Source organism: Pan paniscus, chromosome 15, assembly GCF_029289425.2.
Source record: "Pan paniscus chromosome 15, NHGRI_mPanPan1-v2.0_pri, whole genome shotgun sequence".
NCBI classification, from domain to species: domain Eukaryota; kingdom Metazoa; phylum Chordata; class Mammalia; order Primates; family Hominidae; genus Pan; species Pan paniscus.
In genome coordinates, this window is record NC_073264.2 from 108,408,418 (window position 1) to 108,436,167 (window position 27,750).

Here is a 27,750-nt window from a genome sequence, read left to right on the forward strand (position 1 = left end):
AAGACTTTTCTTCTGACAGACTAGAAGTGAAAAAAAGAATTATTTACTTTGTTGGGAAATGTGACAAAAGGTTAAAATTCTACTAGTTCATAAAATATTTGAAGCTAACTTTGTTTTTATAAATAAAATTGTATTTACAATTTAAGTTTTAGTTCTCATCCTTGCTGTTATAAAAGTTATTCTAAGTTATGTCAGTCTTTGAGGGTAAATGTAGAGTATTTAAAATAGCCTATATTTGGAAAACTGAACAGTGTTTGTTGTCATGATTTTACTTTGTTCTTGACCACATTGGTCCCAGAGAAAGTCAAGGTCTTCACCCACGGATTCAAGATTCTTGTGGCAGCTGCTGAATTCTTTTCCAACAATGCTTGGGCCTCATCAGCGTCATGTTTGTGCACTACCCCAGCCCCAACCACAGACATGGGCAGGAGGAACAGAGCTCTACTGTGTAGCGTCACTGCCAGTAAGAGTCTGGCTCTCCCATGAAGCATTACTCTTCCTCTGCATGTATCTTAGAATTTCAAAAGCCATTTGGCCTCCATTTCTTTAGATTGTGGATAAGATCCATAAACTTGTACTGGGGTCACTGTTCCTCCAGCCTCTTTAGCACGTATCTGCAGTCTCATTTCCAGGCTGTTTCCTCAATGGGCCACTGCCTGCAGAATTCCCAGATGAATCCATTGCCCATTCCCTGTAGCCACATCTCCAAATCCACAGCCGTTCTCAGCAGCTGCCTGTACACTCACATCCCAGAGGTCAAGTTGCCACAGCTGGTGTGTGTTTCCAGCCACTAGGCAACCCCAGGTCTTCATCTGAGCACCCAGGGCCAGAAGTCTCACCCTGTCCCCCATACCATCCCTTCCCAGCCAGCCACAGTTTCCTTCCTTCTGTTGCTCACACAGTGCTCTCAGCCCCAGATGCCCTTCCTGACATTTCCTCCCAAGGAAACCCAAGTCCTCCGTCAGGGTCCACCCAAATGTCCACACTCTCTGGTAGCCTGCCCAGCCCCAGAGGCTCCCTTGAGCTCCCTTCCCCCATTAGAGCCTACAGAGGCAGTGCTGCCCAGCAGACATCTCGGCTGGGAGTCAAACAGAGCAAGGCTATTTTGGTCCCTCTCTCCACTCTATGTGACCCTGAAATGTGCCCTGGCCTTAGGAAACATTCAGCTACATCAGAGAACGTGAGTATGCATGTGGTTTGTATAACACAGGCAAGACATGGTTTTTAGATACGCTCAGAATAGATAGTTACAGAGAACAGGTATGTTACATGTGGGAAGGAAGAGACACAAGGGCCAAGAGATACTTAATATGCATGAGGCTCCTGGGCACTAAATGTTCAATTCACAATGTGCGTTTATACAAGAGACACCTAAACATGCAGAACCATGGGGCCTTCATTCACCACCATTCCTGGTGCCCATTCTGGTCGCATGCGTCCTCTGCCCAAGAAACACGTAGAACCCATGGCAGTGCGACAGCTGCTTCTTGGCAACTCCACCATGATCAGGCACACTTGTCCCATGTCTGTCCCATTGAGCTGGTGTGTGTCATAAGCCCTTCAGCTGTGAGCACTCTTGCCCAGACCTCAGCTCTGGTCCTCGTGGTCACACCTGAGGGGGTGAGGTTGACTAGCAGAGAAAGAAGAGAACCGATGAATGTTGACAGCACAGGAATCAGGTCATACGGCCCTCCCATCTCCTTCCCTCAGCTTCTTGCTGTGTTTTACGAATGGATTTTATAAACCTGTGATTCGAGCATCCTCAGTTGCTTCTCGAGCCTTTCCGCTCCATGAACTCTGGGACAGCTTGCCTGGTACTGCAGCTGGAGGACATCACTGCATCCAGAGAGCTTCCCACATGACAGTCTGTGAGCAAGGGACTTCGCCTCCCTGGATGGTGGTTTTCTTTTATGTAAAAGATGTGATCGTAGTCTCTATTTCTCAAGGGTGCTGTGAGAAACACACAGAATAAGTCACGTGAAACTGTGGCAGGTAGCGGATGCTCAGTAAAGTGAAGCCTGCCCTTCCCGTAGCCTTTCTCTTCCTCCACTGGGTCTAGACTTCACATTGTCCCATGGTTCGAGATCCTTGGTTCATCCCGAGTCTTATCATCATACCAGAAGCTTGGAGGGAGCTCCTGGGGAAATCCAGCTTCACGGTCCCACACTGATCACTTCCCCTGGGCATGGCCTGGTAAATGCAGCTCAGATCCGCTCCCCAGGCAAGTCAAGGAAGTTGCTGCCCAGAAACCAAGTGAGGACATTTACAAGAACCAGCAGCAGCAGCAGCAGCAGCAGCAGCAGCAGCAGCAGAAGAAGAAGAAGAAGAAGAAGAAGAAGAAGAAGAAGAAGAAGAAGAAGAAGAAGAAGAAGAAGAAGAAGAAACTGGATTTGCTTTTTCACCAGAGGATCCAGATTTCCCTGTGGCCTCGCAAACAAAAAGAAGGAAGACGGAGCAGCACAGTCATCCCTTTGTGAAAAAGGCATTCAGGTAACTGAGTGACTCAGCAAGCCTGGGTCTTGGGGAAATTACGAATACCTGGTTGAAGGGCAGTCCTCAGGCAGAGCCCCTGAGACCTGTTGAACTCTAGAGTGTGGGAGCAGAGGAGATTCAGGGCCTGCCCAGGGGCAGTGTCCACAGGGGCAGAGTGCCCCCAGGACTCGCCCTGGCTCAGTTAAGGACTCCCCTCAGGATCTGCAGAGGTGCAAGGCAGGGTGCAGCTCTGCCTGGACTGAGCTGGAAATGCAGCCGTGTGGCTGAAGTGGCCACTTCCTGCTTTCTGTAAAGCAGCCACAGGGACCTGTGAACAGGTAAGACCCTTACTCTTGATTACTGAAGAACTAGAACCCAGGCTCCCTTGACCTTCTCTCTGAAAACCCAGATGACACGAGGACCCTCTCCCAGCTGAAGGGGCAGATTCATGCTTTAGAGTGTGGGGAGTCAGCGTGGGGGCACGTGAGTGTTTAGCTTAGGTGTGGGCCTCACAAAAGAGTCAAAACAAGTCAGCCAGGACTCCAGCAGCCTTCATTGTGTGAGAGATGCCAGCACTGTGGCCACAGCCTGACAGCTGCGCAGGCCACATAATGTGTGGGGCCGAGTGGAAAACGTGGGGTTTTTTTTGTTGTTGTTGTTCAAAATCATGAGCTTCCAGGGGCGGCAGCAGAACTTTAAACTACTCTGGGGCCCTTCTGAGCACAGGACTTGGTATGACTGCACAGGGATACCTGGCAGGCCAGGTGCAGGGACAGAGCAGTCTGCCCAGAGGCCAGCAGGTCCCCAGTCAGTGTCTGGCACCAGCTCCCTTCATGACCTGGGCTGGCTCAGTTCCACGGGACTCCCAAGGCTGGAGGCTTCCCCGGAACATCATCCTCAGGGATTTTCCAACAGGAGCAGCCTCTGGCTTCAGATCTGTCCTTGTTTGACTCATAAATTATCACTCAGACTGAGAAAATTAACACTCAGTGATTCCTGAAAGGGTGCCCAGTGCAATAGATAATTTTCAAAGTGAGTTCATCGGGGGATTTAATAGCCAGGCAATGTCCATTAAAACAGCGACAAACATGGGGAGAAAAGGAAAAGTTCCAACTGGAAACTCATGCTGGCTTGACAGTTGTTCTCAGGGAGCAGAACAGAAGTGGGCATTTTCTTTCTGGTTACACCATCAGCGATACCTCCACGGAGCCTCTCAGCTGGTTCCTCCTGGGTCTGGGCCACAGGCCTCCCAGTATTGCCGGTCTCGGAAGACATCTGTGGGCAGGTTCTGTAGAGGGAATCTGAGGCTGTGTGGGATGAGCTGCAGGACCCCATGTGGGGAAAGGCAGGAGGCAGCACCAGCTCCTTCACCAGGACCTGAGGGTACTGTGGCTCATCGGGGGCCATCGAGGACATGGAGACCCTGCACAGTGTTTGAGGAGTCCTGCTACATCAGTTTATTCTGGTTTAGGTGGTTGAGGGGAGACTCAGTGAAGTCTTGGGGGTTCAGGGCTACACTGCCAGCCTCTGGGACAGCAGCCCCAGTGTCCCCCGACCCAGGCCTTGCTCCTCCCTGCTGATGAATGCCCACTCTGCTCCCAGATGCACACCTGTCCTGAAGACACCCGGTTCTCATGCTCTTCTCTGCAGCATCTGAATTGGGCATTCCTGGGTAAAGTAGTTTAAGTTACTTTCACTTTTATCCACCTTGTTTCCGTTATTTCAACCATGCATGTCCCTTGTGTATGTAGGATAAAGGTGTCTAAGAATAAAGGTCCATGATTTAAAGTTTTTTCCTCTTCTTTCCCTGTCCTGACCACCTGATCATAAACTTGTAGAAATAAAGTGGATCTCATGTTGTGTATCTTTCGATGCATCTAGAGAGATGGTTATATTCATATAAATAAACGGGCACATCCAGCACACTATTTCTAGTTGTCGTCTGCTAATAAGTTTACATCTGGTAAATGCCAGTGTTTCATCAAATGGCTGCATTGCACATGAGTCAATCTGTGTGACAAAGAATATGGCAGACTTTGTACAGCCTTTGTAAAGACATTCTTCAATGCTGCCTTTTAAAAATAGAAATGTTAAATCCTGTAACTAATCAACCTATGCCTTGTTAGAGGGCTGACATTTTCAATAATTCCTTTACAAAGGGTAGTGAGATGCATCAGATCCCCCAGTGGCCCCCAAGTAGGGACAGTGACAGTCAGCAGTTCTTTACGGACCTCTGCTCCATGGCAGGTTCTCCGCTGGCCCTGGCTGCGGGCGGCCGTCATCTAACAAGATGCTTCGGTCCATGGGTGGAGGACAAAGGCCTATGGGCTTGGGGAGCGAGTTCTTTCATCTCCTACATGACCTTCATCTGCTCGCGTTTCCCACGAAGTGCATCTGGGTTGGAAGGAGATGGTGGTTTCCCACAGAAGTCTGGTCCCTAAGTGACGCCTCTGCTGCCTACATCAGAATCTCCCAGGCTTGCTCCACAATGGTCCCGTCACGTGGTGCAGACTCAGCCGCGGTCTTGTGTGTGCAGAGGCAGGCTTGGTCTTGTGTGCTCTTGATCATGCACCTAGTCACATCTGTTCTACAGTGTTGCATTCTTCTAATTTCCATGCACATCTTTGCATAGGTGTGTTCCCATTGTTCCCATGCCAATAAGTGGTGTGCAAGGTTCCAGAGTGCACCAGTATTTCTTTAGTCGGTGTCATGCTGTTGGATATTCAGGTTTTTTAACCTAGTGTAAATAACATTCACATTTCTAAAAACCAGAAGAGTGTTTGTGATTAAGATATCATCTTAGTGGATATTAAATTGCTGCATCTGATTTCATTTCTCTTTCCCAAATAAAGAGTCAGTTGTGTGAGCTAGTCTCACTCTGAAACTGCACACTCCCATCCCAGAGGTAGAAAGCGAGATCTCCTGCCTGCATTTCACGGAGCATGTGATTATGGAGGTGTCCAGTCCCAGCAAACAGACCCTACATTCTTTTCCTTCAGTGACTCAGACGCAATATGTGGACAGTCCCAGACAGTATCGCTCCCTCACGTTCATTAACCTCCAGAGATTAAACATCACCTGATACACAGAACTGTGGGCTCCCCATTTGGCTAAGCATCAGGTGCAGCCAGGTTCTTACCTAGGTGCACTTGACAAGGTGCTGCCAGATGCCACCAGCGCAGACAGTCAGCGAGCCCACCTCATGAGAGGGCACATGAGATCCCCAAATGAGAAAGAACTCTAAGGAGCCAAAATCTGCCAAGATGGGTACATTAAAGCTTGCAACTTTGCACGTGAGTGCACCCTCAGACTCAGCCAGTTTATTCTCCTTTGCAGTCCGTTCTGAAAAGTCCAGCCAGATGACGGCTAAAGAGTAGAGAATGGAAGGTGGAAGGCGGTTGCTGCTTGCAGAAGAGGCACGCTGGCAGCATTGGCAGGGAGGAAGAGACTGGAAACTGAGTAGCAGATCCGAGAAACCAAAATGTTCAGCAAATGAGGGCAGGTGGCATGGAGCTACTTCCCTGGGTCCAAGAGCCTAATTACATTATTGTTCCATAAGTTCATGGCCTGCGGTCATCAGGGAAAATAAAACACTGACTGGGGGTCGGTCTTTTCTGTTTAGAGGAGGCTCCATGAAACCTCCCCCTCCCGGGTTCAAGCGATTCTCCTGCCTCAGCCTCCCGAGTAACTGGAACTATAGGCGCCCGCCACCACTCCCGGCTAATTTTTTATTTATTTATTTTTTTGTAGAGACGGGGTTTCACCGTGTTAGCCAGGATGGTCTCGATCTGCTGACCTCGCGATCCGCCCGCCTCGACCTCCCAAAGTGCTGGGATTACAGGCGTGAGCCACCGCGCCCGGCCTCAGCTGGTTTTTCAAAAGCCATGGCGTGTAATTGTCAGAACAGTGAACTTCGGAGATTCACCGGAGGGGCGAGGCCACAGCTCGACCGCGAGCACCTGAGCATCCTGCACCGCCTGCGACGGCCGTCAGGGGGCGCGATGCCGCCTCACAGAACCTCAAGAGGCGCCCGGGTTCCGGCACAGACGCCCTGCGGCTCCAGGGGGCGGAGCCGAGCCGCCTCCTCAGGACCTACGCAGGAGACGCCTCCATCCCTACAGGGACACCTGAGAGGACCCAGCCTCCTCCTCCTCAGGACCCACTCGGGAGACGCCGCTGGCTCTATAGGAACACCTGGGGACCGTGGCCAGGGACGACCCCAGCCTCCTTCTCCTCAGCTCCTCAGGAACGACTGGGGAAGCTGTGGCTTCATGGTCCCCGAGGCTGCCCGAGGAAAGGTGAGGAAAAAGCTTTCTGTCCCGGCTCAGCGTTGAGGAGGCCGCGCTGCCTCGCGCTCCACTTTCTCAAGTTGTATTTATTTTATTTTACAAAGTGGCCCATCATTAAGTGGCTTTGTTATTCATTATTACAGCATACCTGAGTTGTTTCATTTTTTAATTTTTGACCAATTTGGGTTTGTTTGGGGTGGATCCGGGACAGAGAAGGGAGAAACCCTGAGGGCAACATGGAGAGCCCCAGGGAGACGCGCACCCCACGACTTGCTTTTATTTGCATTCCAGTGGCTCGTTTTTCTTAGAGTGTTAAAGTACTTGAAAAATATTGAAGAGCAGATGTAGATGTGAGTTTTCACAACCGTATTTTAAGTGTAAATACTGGACTTTGTCTGTTAAAAGGATTTTAGGTAAAATAAATTTAAGCGGAGTTTATTTCAGCAAAGGAATGGTTCATGAATCACGCAGGAAGCACCAGAACGGAAATCGGCTTGGGGCTTTGAGCTCTTAGGGTGGCCCCTAAGTGAGGCTCCTCAGTGGCTCCAGCTAGGCGACCGCCTGTTGTGGGGATGGTTCCCTCAGCGTCCCTAGTCATACAGCCAACTGGCTGCTGAGCTTTTTGGCATTGACTGTGGTTGGTTTGTTAATTTTTTTAAGTCAGTTCAAATGCCTCCAAGTTCGGTTTCTGTTTGCTTAGGGAAGGCCTCAGGCTAACCCCCGCCTTATTTGCTTTAACATGTCAAAACCATAATTTATTTTTCATTTTACTTTCCTGGCATTAATAGAAGTAAATTCACATTTGTGTGTTATTCAGAAAGTCGGTTTAATTGGCAACCTATTTGTGATGGTGCATAAAATAATGTTTTTTAATCATTGGCATCTTAGATTAGATGAACTATGTTAACTCTCTTAAGCTTTGTTATTAACCCATAACAAGAGTTAAGTTTCTTTTTTTCTCCTAGGCTTTGACCATTTAAAGTACACTCAGGCATCTCGTAACGATGTTATACTTTCTGAGAAATCTATCCTTAGGTGATTTCATCTTTGTGTGAACACTGTAGAGTGTCCTTATAAAACTTAAATGGTGTAGCCCACTCCACACCTAAGTTACATAGTATAGCCTATTGCTCCCAGGCTACAAACCTGTACAGCATGTCTCTGTACTGAATGCTGCAGTCAACTATAACACCATGGTGATTGTAGATTGTGATCCCAGAATATCTGAGACAGGTCTCAGTCAATTTAGAAGACTTATTTTGCCAAGATTAAGGACACACCCTTGACACAGCCTCAGGAGGTCCTGACGACATGTGTCCAAGGTGGCCAGGGTAGAGCTTGCTTTTGTACATTTTAGGAATAGATGAGACGTGTAAGATATACAGTCATTTGGCCCAGTAAGGCGGGACAACTGGAAGCAGGAAGTGGGGGTGCTTCCAGGTCAGAAGTAGGTTGGAGACAAAAGGTTGCATTCTTTTGAATCCTTGATCAGCCTTCCACTGAATACACAATTTAGTCTGGCTCAATGAATCTGCATTTTTACATAAATAATAGGGCAGAGGAAGCAATCAGATATGCATCTGTCTCAGGTGAGGGATGACTTTGAGTGCTGTCTGTCCTTTGTCCAAAAGGAAATTCTTCGTGGGCAAATTGTGAGTGAGGTATGTAGCTTTTTATCTTTGTAGCTATCTTAGTTAGGAATAGAATGAGGGCAGGTTTGCCTGACCGAGCTCCCAGCTTGACTTTTCCCTTGGCTTAGTGATTTGGGGGTCCTGAGATTTATTTTCCTTTCATGGTATCAAAACAGAGAAAAGGTAATGCTTTGAGCCATGAGCTTATGACAAGATGGCTAGGAAGGAATTTTTCAGCTCCATTTTTATCTCATGGGACCACCATCATATGTATGCAATGCATGAGTGTAAAATCACATTTAGTTAAGTCAGCTTACACTAAGCTATGGACCCAGATGGTCCTGGGGCCTTTTTCCACTGGGAGATCTTTAAGGACCTTTCTTAGCTTTTCTATGCTAATTGGTATATTCATAGTTGCCTTATTTCAGTGCCCATTTTGTTAATGTGTATTTTTACTAGGAAATCACCCATTTTTTCTAGGTTTCCAGTTTGATGCAATTATTTGACTTTTAATTTCTCCTCTGTTTTTAGTTTTGTACATAATTTTCCTATCTACTTTTGCACTCTTTTTTCCATCAACAATATTTTTAAAAAATACTTTTTAGCTTTTTTTGAAGAATTGTTATGTTTGACAATTTTTTATGACCTAATCATGACCGTAAATGATTTTTGATTAATTTCAGCTTAATGTCTTTTGTAGGGCACAACTGTTAAAATACAAAATTACAACAAATGTGCGTTTGCAGATCTTAATTGGCTTTTCTTTTGTGGTTCTAGAATCAGGCAGCAGTCCAGACCAAAAATGGTTCAGAATGATCTGCCACACAATATGTGCAGGTTAAATTTATAGCCAGAGAAAAAAAGTGACATACAGAAAACAGAAGTGAGGTATAGAGGTGGCTGGATTGGTTACAGACCTGGTTACAGCCCGGATTTGCCTTCTTGGAACTTGTTTTGAACAGCTGGCTGCCGGCCATTGACTGACACTCGGCTGATGTGATTGGCTGAACCGCCGCTATTTGTAACAATGATACATTCCCAAGTCAGGTTTTCAGTTTGTTTCTATAGTAAAGTAGGTTGCGATTCTTCTTCTTCTTCTTCTTCTTTTTTTTTTTTTTAAGGCGGAGTCTCGCTCTGGAGTGCAGTGGCGCGATCTCAGCTCACAGCAAGCTCCGCCTCCCGGGTTCATGCCATTCTCCTGTCCCGGCCTCCCGAGTAGCTGGGACTGCAGGCTGCCGCCACCAAGTCCCGCTAATTTTTTTGTATTTTTTTTTTTAGTAGAGACTGGGTTTCACCTTGTAAGCCATGATGGTCTCGATTTCCTGACCTCATGAGCCACCCGTCTCGGCCTCCCAAAGTGCCGGGATTACAGGCGTGAGCCACGGTGCCCGGCCACGACTCTTTACAAGGACTCCTTGGGAGGCTTCTAAAGCCCAAATGTTGTTTGATGTAAGAATTCCTCCCTTTTGGTCAGCCTCTCAATTTTGAGATACTGATCAAAACTTTGGGCATTGGTGTCACTCTTTGTTATCGTTGTAAGTTGAGTTATTAGGACTTATTTGCTTTCAGTGTGGCATTTTCAAGTTTTATTTGGTCTCAGTGCCCTCTGGGCAATAGCAGAACACTGTGTTGTGTAAGGCGGAAATAGAGCAATAGAAAATAACAACTGATTTGTTAATATCAGATTACTTCAAGTTACTTGTTTTGGTAAGAATTAAAGCAGAGGGGACTTCTTTATGCTGACTCAGGTAGACTGGAGTCTCTTCAGGGAAAAAGGGAGCTCTTTTGGGATCTATCTACTTCCTTAAAGTTTCAGCTTCGTTGTGTGTCATTCAGCGTGAGTGTCTCCATTCTGGTTTTGCCTGCTCAGTGTGGCCTAATGCAGGAGTTGTGACCAAAACAATGACCTCCCGTAATTTGTTCAACAGTTCTCCCCTTTTGGTTAGGTTCCTACCTAGGTGAGGGTGTGACTAAAAACTTAGGGCATTAGCACTATTCTCAGTAACTATCATTTTAGGTTTCCGGTCTCAACACATCATTTAAGAAGTCAGTAAAGCTTTCTTCTATTGTGACAGCATATTTAATACTGAGAAGGAAAAGAAAATTTTTATCTTGCAAATGTGAGCTTCCTCTAAATTATCAGGTCCAGAGAGACGTGGGAATGAGGCAGCAGTCACGTCCCATTTCCCGCTTAGCTAAATAATCATATCTTGAAGCTGCTTGCTATGTAGACTAGACTGACTGTCATCAGCTATAGATTAACCTAAGAGTGTCTTTGAATATTTTTTCCAGTGGCAAATATTTGCTTCTGTTGTATCGTAGCTGAAAGAAATGCTGGGAAACAAAATAAAGGCAAGCATTCATTAGAATAAGTGATCCAGTCACAAGGAATCAATTTGAACTTTTTTTTTTTCACAAAGTCATACTTTGAAAACATCCAGCCGTAAATTGAAATAGTCTCCAAAATGTGAATTTTTTTCCCTGGTTCTAAGATGACCAGCTTTCTTAGAGAGTGAACTACACCATAAGAAAAATGATACGACCATGTTTACACATATATGTTATCTTAACATAAAACATGTAAAAGGGGCATTTCTTTGAAAGTATGTATTAGTCTGTATAATTTACTTTGCAGTATCATGAATGCTCTTATTTTTAAAAGTAGGAGTAGTTACTGCCAATTACTAATTTTTAGTAGAAATAATTTAGCAGATATCTGAAAAAATTACAATTTTTAAATAGAGGTTTTATTTTAAATTAGTTTTAGATTCACACAGAAATTGGGAAGAAAATGCAGATTTCCCATGTAGACGCAACCTAGTTTCCCCTCTTTTTAACATATCAACATGTATCAGATAGGTTTAACATCTTCTTTTTTTTTTTTTTTTCAGACTGGGTCTCAACCAGGCTGGAGTGCAATGGCATGATCTCGGCTCACTGCAACCTCCGCCTCCCAGGTTCAAGCAATTCTCCTGCCTCAGCCTCCTGAGTAGCTGGTATTACAGGTGCCTGCCATCACACCCGGCTAATTTTTGTATTTTTAGTAGAGATGAGGTTTCACCACGTTGGCCAGGCTGGTCTTGAACTCCTGATCTTAGGTGATCTGCCCGCCTCAGCCTCCCAAAGTGCTGGGATTACAGGCATGAGCCACCACTCCTGACCAACATCTTATATCATTTCTTGTCATAGTTAATGACTGGATATTACTATATTATTAAATAAGCTCACATCTTATTTGGTTTCCCTTAGTTCTGCCTTTTTCTCTCCCAGGATCCTATCTAAGATCCCATAGGACATTTAGTCATCATGTCAGGCTCTTCTTGGCTGTGGCAGTCTCTCAGACTTTACTTCTGAGGACCTGAAACAGTGTTAGGAGGATTGGTGAGGTATTGTGTAGAATGTCCTCCATTGTGGTTTACTTGGGGTTTTTCTCATAATCAGCCTGGGTTTAGGGGTTTGGGGGAAGCAGAGCAGATGTGTAGTGTGTCCGCAAAAAGAGTCAAAGACTGTAAAATATTTGAAGAGATGTATTCTGAGCCAAATATGAGTGACCATGGCCCATGACACAGCCCTCAGGAGACCCTGAGAACATGTGCCCAAGGTCGTTGGGGTGCAGGTTGGTTCTATACATTTTAGGGAGATAGGAGACATCAATCAAGTGTATTTAAGATATATATTGGTTCGGTCCAGAAAGGTGGGACAACCCAAAGGATTAGGGTGGGGTGGGGCTTCCAGGTTATAGGTACATTTAAAATTTTTCTGATTGGCAGTTTGTTGAAAGACTTACTATCAATAGAAAGGAGTGTCTGGGTTATGATAAGGGGTTATGGAGACCAAGGTTTTATCATGGAGATGAAGCTTCCAGGTAGCAGGCTTCAGAGAGAATAGATTGTAAATGTTTCTTATCAGATTTAAGGTCGTGTTGATGTTAAATGCTGATTGGCTTTTCCTGAATTCCAAAAGGGAGGAGGGCATACTGAGGAATGTCTGACCACCTCTTTCCCATCATAGCCTGAACCAGTCTTCCAGGTTAACTTTGGTGTCCCCTGGTGGAGAGGTGGTTGTGGGAAAGATCTTTGAATTTTATTTTTGGTTTGCAAGTGCTAGTCTAGTCACTTCATGCTCTCAAGATGCGTTATCACCATTAATGTTAACTTTTATCACTTGGTTGAGGCAGTGTTTTCAGGTTTTTCACCGTGAAGTTACTTTTTTCCCATGTCTATATTGTATGTATGCTTTTGGAGGAAGTCATCATGCAGAGCTCATACTTAAGGAATGGGGAGTTAGCCCCACCTCCTTGATGGCTGAGTGTCTATATCAGGTATTTGGAATTCTTCTGTATAAGAGATTTCTATTCAGCCCATTTGCATATCTGTTTAATCATTTATTTATACCAGTATGGATCCACAGATAGTTACTTTAATCTTTTGGTTGTTATCTAATTCTACAGTATTTTGTTGCTCTTTGTTCATACCTGTGGCCATTGGTAGCTCTTTCCACTGGCTCCTTTTACATAATTTCATGTTTTTTTAATAATGTATTTCTGTTACTTCAAAAGTACCCTGGCTCATATATTTTCTGTCCCAGTCCTAGTTTCAGCTATTTCTTCTAATAGCCCTGATTTCTTTTGTTAGAGAATGGTATGAAAAACTTACATCTGGACACTAAATGTGGTCATTGCATCATGACACTTACAGCTGACAGTGCAAAGAAATATATGTGTGTCTTCTAACTTATATGTACCCACTTAATTATAAAGGTTTCTATGTGGAACCATCTGTGTATATGTTAAGCTAAATGTGAGTTTATACTTATGTTGTATATATATATTCTGACTCATTATGACAGAGATCATTCTAGGCTTCCCTATTTTTTATCTGTAACTTCTCACTGTAATAGTGAGGAACCTGGCTCCTACTATCTATCTGCCATTTATTTCATCCCTTGTACCATTGGGAACAAGGAATTCATTCTTGATCAAGATTCCAGGTTGGGACTTAATAAGAAATATATGTTTGGTCTGTGTCTGCAGTTCCTGGTACAGAGCTCCTAAAACTATTACAATTTCCTGAACAGTAGGAGCATCTTGTGTTCTAATATTTGGTCTTTGGCCCTGGTTCCTGACGCAGAGTTCCTAAATCTCTTGGAATCTCCTGGATAATAGGAATGGCTTCTGTTCTAATAAGGACACTCTGTGGGTTCCTGGATGGTTTCAGGATGGGGATGGTCACCAGGAAGACCAAGCCATGATAAGAAGGTTGTAACTTTTAGCTTAACATGCAATCCTTTGAGGGTGTGAAGGGACTGGAAATTGAGTTAATAATCTGTCATGTCTACATGATGAAGCTTCCATAAAAATTCCTAAAATATGGAATTTGGAAAGTTCCAGATCAAGGCTGACAGATTTGATGCCTAGTGAGGGCTCATCTATCATAGATAGTGCCTTCTAGCATGTCGTGACATGGCAGAATGGGGAAACGGGCTCCCAGACACTTTTATAAGGGCACTGGTTTCATTCATGAGGACAGCACCCTCATGATCCGATCACCTCTCGGTTACCTCTGAATACCATCCCTTTGGGGATTACATTTCAAAATAGGAATTTGGGGTGGGGGTGTACACACATTGAGACCATAATAACTGGTAAACATAAGTAAGTATTTCCTAGTTCCATAAGCCATCATAGCAAATTGTCAAACCTGAAGAGGGGGTGTAGGAATGCCTAGTTTCTAGCCAAGTCATATAGAAGTTTGGGTAAACTGGGGATTCATTACTTGTGATTGGCATCTGAGGTTGTGGACAGTCTGGTGTTACTAAGCCCTTAACCTGTAGGGTGTATACTAACTCCAGGTAATCAGTGTCACAGTTGAATTACAGGATACCCAATTGTTTTCCAGAGAGTTGGAAAATTGGTTGGTGTGGGAAACACCCACCCCCCCCACAATTTGCTGTTAAAAGTGGAATGTTCATAGTATAGAGGAAAATCATGGTTATTTTTCTTTTTACAGATATAGTGGTTTCAAAATTAACTATTATCCCTATGGGAAATAACTTTATAAAATAGAGTCCACTGTTCATGTATATAGTACATTTTGTTTTTAGTCTATGGATTCTACTCATTTCCAGCTCAGCACCTTTGGCCCACCACTTGCAACATACATTGGTAATACAGTTAGATTCTTGGTTGCACTCTGTATTTTGTCCTTAGATACTTCCACATCCTAAATAATTTAATTTGTGTAGATTGTGATTTGTTCTTTGTGCATTAAAATTCTGTGGGTTTTATCAAATGCATACTGTCAGATATCCACTACTGAAGTAGCATACAGAATACTTCAGATCCCCACCCCAGACAGTCACTGATCTGACTATCATCTCTTTGGTTGTGCTTTTTCCAGAATGTCATATGAATGGAGTCATATAATGTATAGCATCTTCATAATGCCACCCTTTACTTAGCAACATAGATGCAAGATTCATTCATTTCTTTTCATGGATTGACAGTTCATTCCTTTCTGTTGGTGAATGGCATTCCATTGCATGGTTGTACTTCAAATTGATTATGCATTCAGCTATTGAAGAATGTTCTGATTACTTCAAGTTTTGGCCATGATGAGTAGAGTGGCTCGTATATAATTACATGCTAGTTTTTGTTTGAACATAATTTTTCAAAGCAGCTGTCTAAACATACACAATTTAGGGGTGCATTTGTTGGATTGTAAGGTAAGACTTGTTTATCTTTGGGAAAAACTGTCAAACTGTTTCCCAAAGTGGCTGTACCCATTCATGCATTCTGCCAGTAATGAATGGCCGTACCTATTGTTCTTCAACCTCCAATTGTTACTGTTGAGCTTTTTTAAGAGTCCCACAGTTGTACTAGGTGTGCAGTGATATCTCAGCATTATTTTAATTTCCAGTCTCCTAATGAGATATATTGAGCATCCTTTTGTGTGATTATGTGCTATCTGTATATTTTCTTTTTTTTCTTTATTCTTTTTTTTTTATTGAGATAGAGTCTCGTTCTGTCACTCAGGCTGGAGTGCAGTGGCGTGATCTTGGCTCACTGCAACCTCCACCTCCGATGTTCAAGTAATTCTCTTGCATCAGCCTCCCAAGTAGCTGGGATTACAGGCACCCACCACCATGCCTGGCTAATTTTTTTGTATTTTTAGTAGAGAGGGGGTATCACTGTGTTGGCCGGGCTGATCTCAAATTCCTGACCTCAGGTGACTCACACGCCTCAGCCTCCCAAAGTGCTGGGGTTATAGGCATGAGCCAACACACCTGGCCTGCTATCTATATATTTTATTTGGCTGGATGTCTGTTCAGATATTTACCCAGTTTTATTTGGGTTTTTAGTTTTCTTAGTGTTCGTTTGAAGAGTTGTTTGTGTATTTTCAATACAGTTTTTAAAATCACGTTTGTATTTTGTAAATATCTTCTCACAGTGTGTCTTGTCTTTTTGTTCTCCGAATAGGGTTTTTCATAGTAGAAAATTTAGTTTTATAAAGTCTGTTCTCAGTATTTTCACGAATTGGCACTTGATGCTGTGTGTTAAAACTCAACACCAAATCCAGTGTCTCTTAGGTTTTCTTTTAGATTATTTATAGTTTTGCATTTCAAGTTGTAGTCTCTGGACTATTTTGAGTAGGTTTTTGTGTTTTAATTTGTGTATAGAGTCACTTCATTCTATATGGCTTCCAAATAATTCTTCCATCACCATTTATGGGAAAGGTATGGATATAGTGGCCTTTATTTCGGTTTGAATTTCCAAAATTATGACACTGAATAAACTGAATATTGAATTTTATAGGTATTTCAGGACAGCCAGGAGGGGCCGCACATCCGCCGAGAAACTGTGAGCAAGAGCGTCTGTGATGAACCATGGCTCCACCAGAGGGCGCGCGATCCCGCCCCAACCAACTTCCCGCTGAGGTGCCAGAAGCAGCGAGGAGCTTCAACTTCCTCAGGGCAGCACGAGGGTCAAGTTAATTTGGTGTTCTTCATTGGTGAGTAAAAAGCTGCTGTCCACGGCCCTGAGTGCCAAGGAGTGAGTCTTTAGAGTACTCAGCAGAGGAAGAAATTAATCTAGAAAAATAAAACCCCCAAATCTCACTGTTTGGAGTATACCCTAGTATCATGGTCAACGTCCAAGACACAGTGGCTGCTAATATATATTCTTACAGTGGCCTCTAATATAATAATCACACTGTGCTCTACATTACTATGATATCCACACCGTGCCCTAACACCCATATAATATTCGCACCATGCCCTAAAACTGATGTAATCCACACCATCGCTTCCAATACTAATGTAATAATATCCACACCATGCCCTATCACTGATCTAGTCCACACCATCGCTTCCAATACTAATGTGATAATATCCACACCATGCCCTATCACTGATCTAATCCACACCATCCCTTCCAATACTAATGTAATAATATCCACACCATGCCCTATCACTGATCTAATCCACACCATCGCTTCAAATACTAATGTAGTAATATCCACATCATGCCCTATCACTGATCTAATCCACACCATCACTTCCAATACTAATGTGATAATATCCACACCATGCCCTACCACTCATCTAATCCACACCATCCCTTCTAATACTAATGTAATAATATCCACAACATGCCCTATCACTGATCTAATGCACACCATCACTTCTAATACTAATGTAAAAATATCCACATCATGCCCTACCACTAATCTAACGCACAGCATCGCTTCTAATACTAATGTAATAATATCCGCACCATGCCCTAACACTCATCTAATCCACACCATCACTTCTAATACTAATGTAATAATATCCACACCATGCCCTACCACTCATCTAATCCACACCATCCCTTCTAATACTAAGGTAATAATATCCACACCATGCCCTATCACTGATCTAATGCACACCATCGATTCTAATACTAATGTAATAATATCCACACCATGCCCTAACACTGATCTAATCCACACCATCGCTTCTAATACTAATGTAGTAATATCCACACCATGCCCTACCACTCATCTAATCCACACCATCCCTTCTAATACTAATGTAATAATATCCACACCATGACCTATCACTGGTCTAAAGCACACCATCGCTTCTAATACTAATGTAATAATATCCACACCATGCCCTATCACTGATCTAATCCACACCATCGCTTCTAATACTAATGTAATAATATCCACACCATGCCGTAACACTCATCTAATCCACACCATCACTTCCAATACTAATGTAATGATATCCACACCATGCCATAACACTCATCTAATCCACACCATCGCTTCTAACACAAATGTAATAACATCCAGAGCATGCCCTATCACTGATCTAATGCACACCATCGCTTCTAATACTAATGTAATAATATCCACACCATGACCTATCATTGATCTAATCAACACCATCTCTTCCAATACTAATGTAATAATATCCACACCATGCCCTAACACTCATCGAATCCACACCATCGCTTCCAATACTAATGTAATCATATCCACACCATGAACTATCACTGATCTTATCCACACCATCACTTCCAATAGTAATGTAATAATATCCATACCATGCCCTACAACTCATCTAATCCACACCATCCCTTCTAATACTAATGTAATAATATCCACACCATGCCCTATCACTGATCTAATCCACACCATCACTTCCAATACTAATGTAATAATATCCACACCTTGCGCTATCACTGATCTAATCAACACCATCGCTTCCAATACTAATATAATAATATCCACACCATGCCCTAACACTCATCTAATCCACACCACCGCTTCCAATACTAATGTAATAATATCCACGCCATGCCTTATCACTGATCTAGTCCACACCATCGCTTCCAATACTAATGTAGTAATATCCACATCATGCCCTATCACTGATCTAGTCCACACCATCGCTTCCAATACTAATGTAATCATATCCACAACATGCCCTATCACTGATCTTATCCACACAATCACTTCCAATAGTAATGTAATAATATCCACACCATGCCCTACAACTCATCTAATCCACACCATCCCTTCTAATACTAATGTAATAATATCCACACCATGCCCTATCACTGATCTAATGCACAACATCGCTTCTAATACTAACGTAATAATATCCACATCATGCCCTATCACTGATCTAATGCACACCATAGCTTCTAATACTAATGTAATAATATCCACACCATGCCGTAACACTCATCTAATCCACACCATCGCTTCTAATACTAATGTAATAATATCCACAGCATGCCCTATCACTGATCTAATGCACACCATCGCTTCTAATACTAATGTAATAATATCCACATCATGCCCTATCACTGATCTAATGCACACCATCACTTCTAATACTAATGTAATAATATCCACACCATGAAGTAACACTCATCTAATCCACACCATCGCTTCCAATACTAATGTAGTAATATCCACATCATGCCCTATCACTGATCTAGTCTAAACCATCGCTTCCAATACTAATGTAATCATATCCACAACATGCCCTATCACTGATCTTATCCACACAATCACTTCCAATAGTAATGTAATAATATCCACAGCATGCCCTACAACTCATCTAATCCACACCATCCCTTCTAATAATAATGTAATAATATCCACACCATGCCCTATCACTGATCTAATGCACAACATCGCTTCTAATACTAACGTAATAATATCCACATCATGCCCTATCACAGATCTAATGCACACCATCGCTTCTAATACTAATGTAATAATATCCACACCATGCCGTAACACTTATCTAATCCACACCATCGCTTCCAATACTAATGTAATAATATCCACACCATGCCATAACACTCATCTACTCCACACCATCGCTTCTAATACTAATGTAATAATATCCACAGCATGCCCTATCACTGATCTAATGCACACCATCGCTTCTAATACTAATGTAATAATATCCACATCATGCCCTATCACTGATCTAATGCACACCATCGCTTCTAATACTAATGTAATAATATCCACACCATGAAGTAACACTCATCTAATCCACACCATCGCTTCCAATACTAATGTAATAATATCCACACCATGCCCTAACACTCATCTAATCCACACCATCGCTTCCAATACTAATGTAATCATATCCACAACATGCCCTATCACTGATCTTATCCACACCATCACTTCCAATAGTAATGTAATAATATCCACACCATGCCCTACAACTCATCTAATCCACACCATCCCTTCTAATACTAATGTAATAATATCCACACCATGCCCTATCACTGATCTAATCCACACCATCACTTCCAATACTAATGTAATAATGTCCACAGCTTGCGCTATCACTGATCTAATCAACACCATGGCTTCCAATACTAATATAATAATATGCACACCAGGCCCTAACACTCATCTAATCCACACCATCGCTTCCAATACTAATGTAAAAATATCCACGCCATGCCCTATCACTGATCTAGTCCACACCATCGCTTCCAATACTAAAGTAATAATATCCACATCATGCCCTATCACTGATCTAGTCCATACCATCGTTTCTAATACTAATGTAATAATATCCACAGCATGCCATAACACTCATCTAATCCACACCACCGCTTCTAATACTAATGTAATAATATCCACACCATGCCCTATCACTGATCTAATGCACACCATCGATTCTAGTACTAACGTAATAATATGCACATCATGCCCTATCACTGATCTAATGCACATCATCGCTTCTAATACTAATGTAATAATATCCACACCGTGCCCTAACACTCATCTAATCCACACCATCTCTTCCAATACTAATGTAATAATATCCACACCATGCCCTAACAGTCATCTAATCCACACCATCGCTTCTAATACTAATGTAATAATATCCACACCATGCCCTATCACTGATCTAATGCACACCATCACTTCTAATACTAATGTAATAATATCCACACCATGCCCTAACACTGATCTAATCCACACCATCGCTTCTAATACTAATGAATTAATATCCACACCATGCCCTCCCACTCATCTAATCCACACCATCCCTTCTAATACTAATGTAATAATATCCACACCATGACCTATCACTGATCTAATGCACACCATCGCTTCTAATACTAATGTAATAATATCCACACCATGCCCTATCGCTGATCTAATCCACACCATCACTTCCAATACTAATGTAATAATATCCACACCTTGCGCTATCACTGATCTAATCAACACCAATGCTTCCAATACTAATGTAATAATATCCACACCATGCCCTAACACTCATCTAATCCACACCATCGCTTCCAATACTAATGTAATAATACCCACACCATGCCCTATCACTGATCTAGTCCACACCATAGCTTCCAATACTAATGTAATAATATCCACACCATGCCTTATCACTGATCTAGTTCACACCATTGTTTCTAATACTAATGTAATAATATCCACAGCATGCCCTAACACTCATCTACTCCACACCATCACTTCTAATACTAACGTAATAATATCCACACCATGCCCTAACACTGATCTAATCCATACCATCGCTTCCAATACTAATGTAATAATATCCACACCATGCCCTATCACTGATCTAATCAACACCATCGCTTCCAATACTAATGTAATAATATCCACACCATGCCCTAACACTCATCTAATCCACACCATCGCTTCCAATACTAATGTAATAATATCCACATCATGCCCTATCACTGATCTAGTCCACACCATCGCTTCCAATACTAATGTAATAATATCCACAGCATGCCCTATCACTGATCTAGTCCACACCATCGCATGTAATACTAACGTAATAATATCCACAGCATGCCCTATCTGATCTAGTCCACACCATCGCTTCTAATACAAATGTAATAATATCTACACCATGCCCTATCACTGATCTAGTCCACACCATCGCTTCCAATACTAATGTAATAATATCCACACCATGCCCTATCACTGATCTAGTCCACACCATCGCTTCCAATACTAATGTAATAATATCCACACCATGCGCTATCACTGATCTAATCCACATCATCGCTTCCAATACTAATGTGGTAATATCCACATCATGCCCTATCACTGATCTAGTCCACACCATCGCTTCCAATACCAATGTAATAATATCCACACCATGCCCTATCACTGATCTCATCCACACCATCACTTCCAATACTAATGTAATAATATCCACACCATGCCCTACCACTCATCTAATCCACACCATCCCTTCTAATACTAATGTAATAATATCCACACCATGCCCTATCACTGATCTAATGCACACCATCGCTTCTAATACTAATGTAATAATATCCACACCATGCCCTATCACTGATCTAATGCACACCATCGCTTCCAATACTAATGTAATAATATCCACACCATGCCCTACCACTCATGTAATCCACACCATCCCTTCTACTACTAATGTAATAATGTCCACACCATGCCCTACCACTGATCTAATGCACACCATCGCTTCTAATACTAATGTAATAATATCCACACTATGCCATAACACTGATCTAATCCACACCATCGCCTCTAATACTAATGTAGTAATATCCACACCATGCCCTACCACTCATCCAATCCACACCATCCCTTCTAATACTAATGTAATAATATCCACACCATGACCTATCACTGATCTAATGCACACCATCGCTTCTAATAGTAATGTAATAATATCCACACCATGCCCTATCACTGATCTAGTCCACACCATCGCTACCAATACTAATGTAATAATATCCACATCATGCCCTATCACTGATCTAGTCCACACAGTCGCTTCCAATACTAATGTAATAATATCCACAGCATGTCCTATCACTGATCTACTCCACACCATCGCTTGTAATACTAATGTAATAATATACACAGCATGCCCTATCACTGATCTAGTCCACACCATCGCTTCCAATACTAATGTAATAATATCCACACCATGCCCTATCACTGATCTAGTCCACACCATCGCTTCCAATACTAATGTAATAATATCCACATCATGCCCTAACACTGATCTAGTCCACACCATCGCTTCCAATACAAATGTAATAATATCCACACCATGCCCTATCACTGATCTAGTCCACACCATCGCTTCCAATACTAATGTAATAATATCCACACCATGCCCTATCACTGATCTAATCCACATCATCGCTTCCAATACTAATGTGGTAATATCCACATCATGCCCTATCACTGATCTAGTCCACACCATCGCTTCCAATACTAATGTAATAATATCCACACCATGCCCTATCGCTGATCTAATCCACACCATCACTTCCAATACTAATGTAATAATATCCACACCATGCCCTACCACTCATCTAATCCACACCATCCCTTCTAATACTAATGTAATAATATCCACACCATGCCCTATCACTGATCTAATGCACACCATCGCTTCTAATACTAATGTAATAATATCCACACCATGCCCTATCACTGATCTAATGCACACCATCGCTTCCAATACTAATGTAATAATATCCACACCATGCTCTACCACTCATGTAATCCACACCATCCCTTCTACTACTAATGTAATAATGTCCACACCATGCCCTACCACTGATCTAATGCACACCATCGCTTCTAATACTAATGTAATAATATCCACACTATGCCATAACACTGATCTAATCCACACCATCGCCTCTAATACTAATGTAGTAATATCCACACCATGCCCTACCACTCATCCAATCCACACCATCCCTTCTAATACTAATGTAATAATATCCACACCATGACCTATCACTGATCTAATGCACACCATCGCTTCTAATAGTAATGTAATAATATCCACACCATGCCCTATCACTGATCTAATCCACACCATCGCTTCCAATACTAATGTAATAATATCCACACCTTGCGCTATCACTGATCTAATCAACAGCATCGCTTCCAATACTAATGTAATAATATCCACACCATGCCCTAACACTCATCTAATCCACACCATCGCTTCCAATACTAATGTAATAATGTACACACCATGCCCTATCACTGATCTAGTCCACACCATCGCTTCCAATACTAATGTAGTAATATCTGCATCATGTCCTATCACTGATCTAGTCCACAACATCGCTTCCAATACTAATAATATCCACACCATGCCCTATCAATTGTCTAGTCCACACCATCGCTTCTAATACTAATGTAATAATATCCACACCATGCCCTATCACTGATCTAGTCCACACCATCGTTTCTAATACTAATGTAACAATATCCACAGCATGCCCTAACACTCATCTAATCCACACCATCGCTTCTAATACTAACGTAATAATATCCACATCATGCCCTAACACTGATCTAATCCACACCATCGCTTCCAATACTAATGTAATTATATCCACACCATGCCCTATCACTGATCTAATCAACAACATCGCTTCCAATACTAATGTAATAATATCCACATCATGCCCTATCACTGATCTAGTCCACACAGTCGCTTCCATTACTAATGTAATAATATCCACAGCATGCCCTATCACTGATCTACTCCACACAATCGCTTGTAATACTAATGTAATAATATACACAGCATGCCCTATCACTGATCTAGTCCACACCATCGCTTCCAATACTAATGTAATAATATCCACACCATGCCCTATCACTGATCTAGTCCACACCATCGCTTCCAATACTAATGTAATAATATCCACATCATGCCCTATCACTGATCTAATCAACACCATCGCTTCCAATACTAATGTAATAATATCTGCATCATGCCCTATCACTGATCTAGTCCACACCATCGCTTCCAATACTAATGTAGTAATATCCGCATAATGCCCTATCACTGATCTAGTCCACACCATCGCTTCCAATACTAATGTAATAATATCCACCTCATGCCCTATCACTGATCTAATGCACACCATCGCTTCCAATGCTAATGTAATAATATCCACACCATGCCCTATCACTGATCTAATCCACACCATCACTTCCAATAGTAACGTAATAATATCCACACCATGCCCTACCACTCATCTAATCCACACCATCCCTTCTAATACTAATGTAATAATAACCACACCTGCCCTATCACTGATCTAATGAACACCATCGCTTCTAATACTAATGTAATAATATCCACATCATGCCCTATCACTGATCTAATGCACACCATCGCTTCCAATACTAATGTAATAATATCCACACCATGCCCTACCACTCATCTAATCCACACCATCCCTTCTAATACTAATGTAATAATGTCCACACCATGCCCTATCACTGATCTAATGCACACCATCGCTTCTAATACTAATGTAATAATATCCACAGCATGCCCTAACACTGATCTAATCCACACCATGGCTTCTAATACTAATGTAGTAATATCCACACCATGCCCTACCACTCATCTAATCCACACCATCCATTCTAATACTAATGTAATAATATCCACACCATGACCTATCACTGATCTAATGCACACCTTCGCTTCTAATACAAATGTAATAATATCCACACCATGCCCTATCGGTGATCTAATCCACACCATCACCTCCAGTACTAATTTAGTAATGTCCACATCATGCCCTATCACTGATCTAGTCCACACCATCGCTTCCAATACTAATGTAATAATATCCACACCATGCCCTACCACTCATCTAATCCACACCATCCCTTCTAATACTAATGTAATAATATCCACACCATGCCCTAATACTCATCTAATCCACACCGTCGCTTCTAATACTAATGTAATAATATCCACACCATGCCCTAACACTAATGTAATATCTGCACCATTTCCCAACACCAATACAATATCCACACCATTCCCTAACACTAATCTAAATGTCCATACCATGCCCTAACACTAATATATTGACACAATTGCCTCTAATACTAATAAATAGAATAATATCTAGTAAGTGGACCCTGTTGACATTGAGACTTTTTTAAGGGTTTTACAGCTTTGGCTGAACTATAGCCTCTGTAATGGATTTTGATGATGTGTCTGCTTTGCTGGCATGGTATTGACATGGTTGTTTTAAAAATAACTTACTTTTCAATAATGTCATATTTCTAAGCAACTTCCAGTAGTAGTACAAAATACAACTTTTTCTTCCCTTAGATTCCCCAACAGTTATTGCCGTACCAGATTTGCAGTGTCGCACAAAATACTCTGGTATATTGCACTGAAAGCATGGACACTCTCCCAGGTAACTACCACATAACCCCTAGTTCAGGAAATCAGCATTGTTCCTACATGATAATTCGGTCCACAAACTCACTTCACTTTTACCTCGTGCCACACTTGGGAGTATAATGTGTTTTTTTTTTTTTTCATTCGGATCCAGTTTTCTTTTCCTTGAACTGTTCCCCAGACTTTCCTGCATATTTATGACCTTGACACATTTAAAGAGCACACAGGTTTTTGTTTGAACAGCTGTTTTCAGGTCTTTGCGGTATATACCTAGGAATGGAATCATTGAGTCATATGGTAAATCTATTTGTAACTTTATGAAGAAACATCAAATTATTTTACACGTAGGCTGCACCATTTTGTCACTTATTGTCACATATTGTCACAAGCAGTGTTTAAGAGTTCAAGTTTCTGCACATCTTTGTCAACACTTGTTATTTTTTAGTATAACTATTCTTGTGTGAGTTAAGGGTTATCTCTTCATGGTTTTAATTATGGTAATGATGTTAAGCATCTTTTCATGTGCTTGTTGGTGAAGTGTGTATTAAAGTCTTTTGTCAATTTTTAGATTGGGTTGTCTTTGCTGTGGAGTTGTAAAAGTTCTTTATACATTCTGGATAACAGACACTAATGAAGTATCTAATGTGCCGACATTTTCTTCCATTTTATAGGTTGTTGGAACGTAATAAGAGTTAATGTGTGGTCTCTGCTGCAGTGTCCTGAAACAGAGCGCTAAGCCTCGGGAATGTACGAAGTAATGTGTCTTTCGTATGCTAATGAAATGATTGATGGCTGGGGGCACCTGGATAGCCTCAGTGGGGCTGGCTGCCAAGGGAAGCAACCTTGTCATTAGAGGATTTGAAATTTCTTCCCCCGTCCCGTCTCTGTGAAGGGGAGAGGTGCTGATGGTTGAGTTGATCACCTATGGCCACAGACGTAACCAATTTGCCTGTGTAATAAAGGACAGGGTTGGGAGAGCATCTGTGTTGCTCTCCCAACACAGGAGATACTGGGAGGATCATGTCTGGTGAGGGCATGGGAGGCCTGCATTCCTTCCACATACCTCACCTTGTGCATCTCTTTTTCTGGCTTTTCATTTGTAGCGTTTAAAAGATCCTTGGTAATAAGTCAGGAATAGTAAGTACACTGCGTTCATGGGTTGTGCAATGTGATGTAGCAAATTGCTGAACCCAATAAGGGTGTTGTGGGAGCCTCCAATCTGTAGCAAAGTCAGACAGAAGGTAACCTGGGAACCTACTGTTTGTGGTTGGCACCTTAAGTGGTTACAGTCTTGTAACGGAGTACCCATATTTTCTTACAGAAGAAATGAATTAGTTTTACCATTTTGCTGTTCCTGCACTTAGCTCTTTAGGAATGCAATTATAAGCTTTACTGTCTCTCCACCAGACACTTCCTATACTGCAAACTTTTCCAACTGTGTGATAACTTAAAAGTTCCAGGGACCAAACCTTGAAACAAACTGGCACTTCCATATCTCTCCCCCACCAGGAGATTGGCAGCAGACAACAGTCAATTTACAACCTGGCTCTGCCCATGGTGGTGCTAGCAAGATCACCTAATGGAGAAAACATCAGAGCATGTCCCATAGACCCTGCACCTCCTCACCTCATCCCCTGCATGCCATTCTGGCAAGTCCGAAAGCCCTGCTTTCTGCCCAGAAAGTGGAAGCGCTTCCCTTAAGGCAAGAGCCTGTATGTTCCCTTCAGCTAAGCTCTGGCATAAAGTCACTTTCTTTTTACCATCCTTGTGTTTGTCATTTAAATTTGCAAGCAACAAGGGGCATGACGTGTATTCCTAGGACTGAGTCCTTAGCCTGTGGGGTCTGATGCTTTCTCCATTTACTGTCACAATTGGGTTGCACTGTAGGACACCCAGCTGGTACCCAAGGTTTGGTCTGTGTGGGGAAAAAACCGATGTATCTGGTAACAGAAGTGTTCTGTGTTGAGTGTTGAGAGTATACTATAAGACAGTTGTTTTTCCTATTATAACATTTTGTCTTTCAACTTTTTTCTTCATGTCTTCTGAGACGTAAAAGTTGTAAATTTTGAGGAAATAAATTGATTTATTTTTCCTTT

At 42.2% G+C, this 27,750-nt stretch overlaps 1 protein-coding gene across 3 annotated transcripts; it reads left to right on the top strand.

Moving 5' to 3' along the window:
• Nucleotides 1-1,973: 1,973 nt before the first annotated feature.
• LOC129393901 (putative protein FAM157B) lies at nucleotides 1,974-27,750 on the top strand. Of its 3 annotated transcripts, XM_055098125.2 has the most exons (5): nucleotides 1,974-2,490; nucleotides 6,223-6,770; nucleotides 16,206-16,401; nucleotides 25,583-25,670; nucleotides 26,326-27,750. In XM_055098125.2, exons 2-4 carry the CDS (start codon nucleotides 6,357-6,359, stop codon nucleotides 25,648-25,650), a joined length of 678 nt encoding a protein of 225 aa, XP_054954100.1. In that variant the 5' UTR covers nucleotides 1,974-2,490; nucleotides 6,223-6,356; the 3' UTR covers nucleotides 25,651-25,670; nucleotides 26,326-27,750. The 3 variants fall into 3 exon arrangements, with proteins under 3 accessions (XP_054954100.1, XP_054954097.1, XP_054954098.1); XM_055098122.2 differs by lacking the exon at nucleotides 1,974-2,490 and having other exon boundaries at nucleotides 5,148-6,770; XM_055098123.2 differs by lacking the exons at nucleotides 1,974-2,490; nucleotides 25,583-25,670 and having other exon boundaries at nucleotides 5,148-6,770.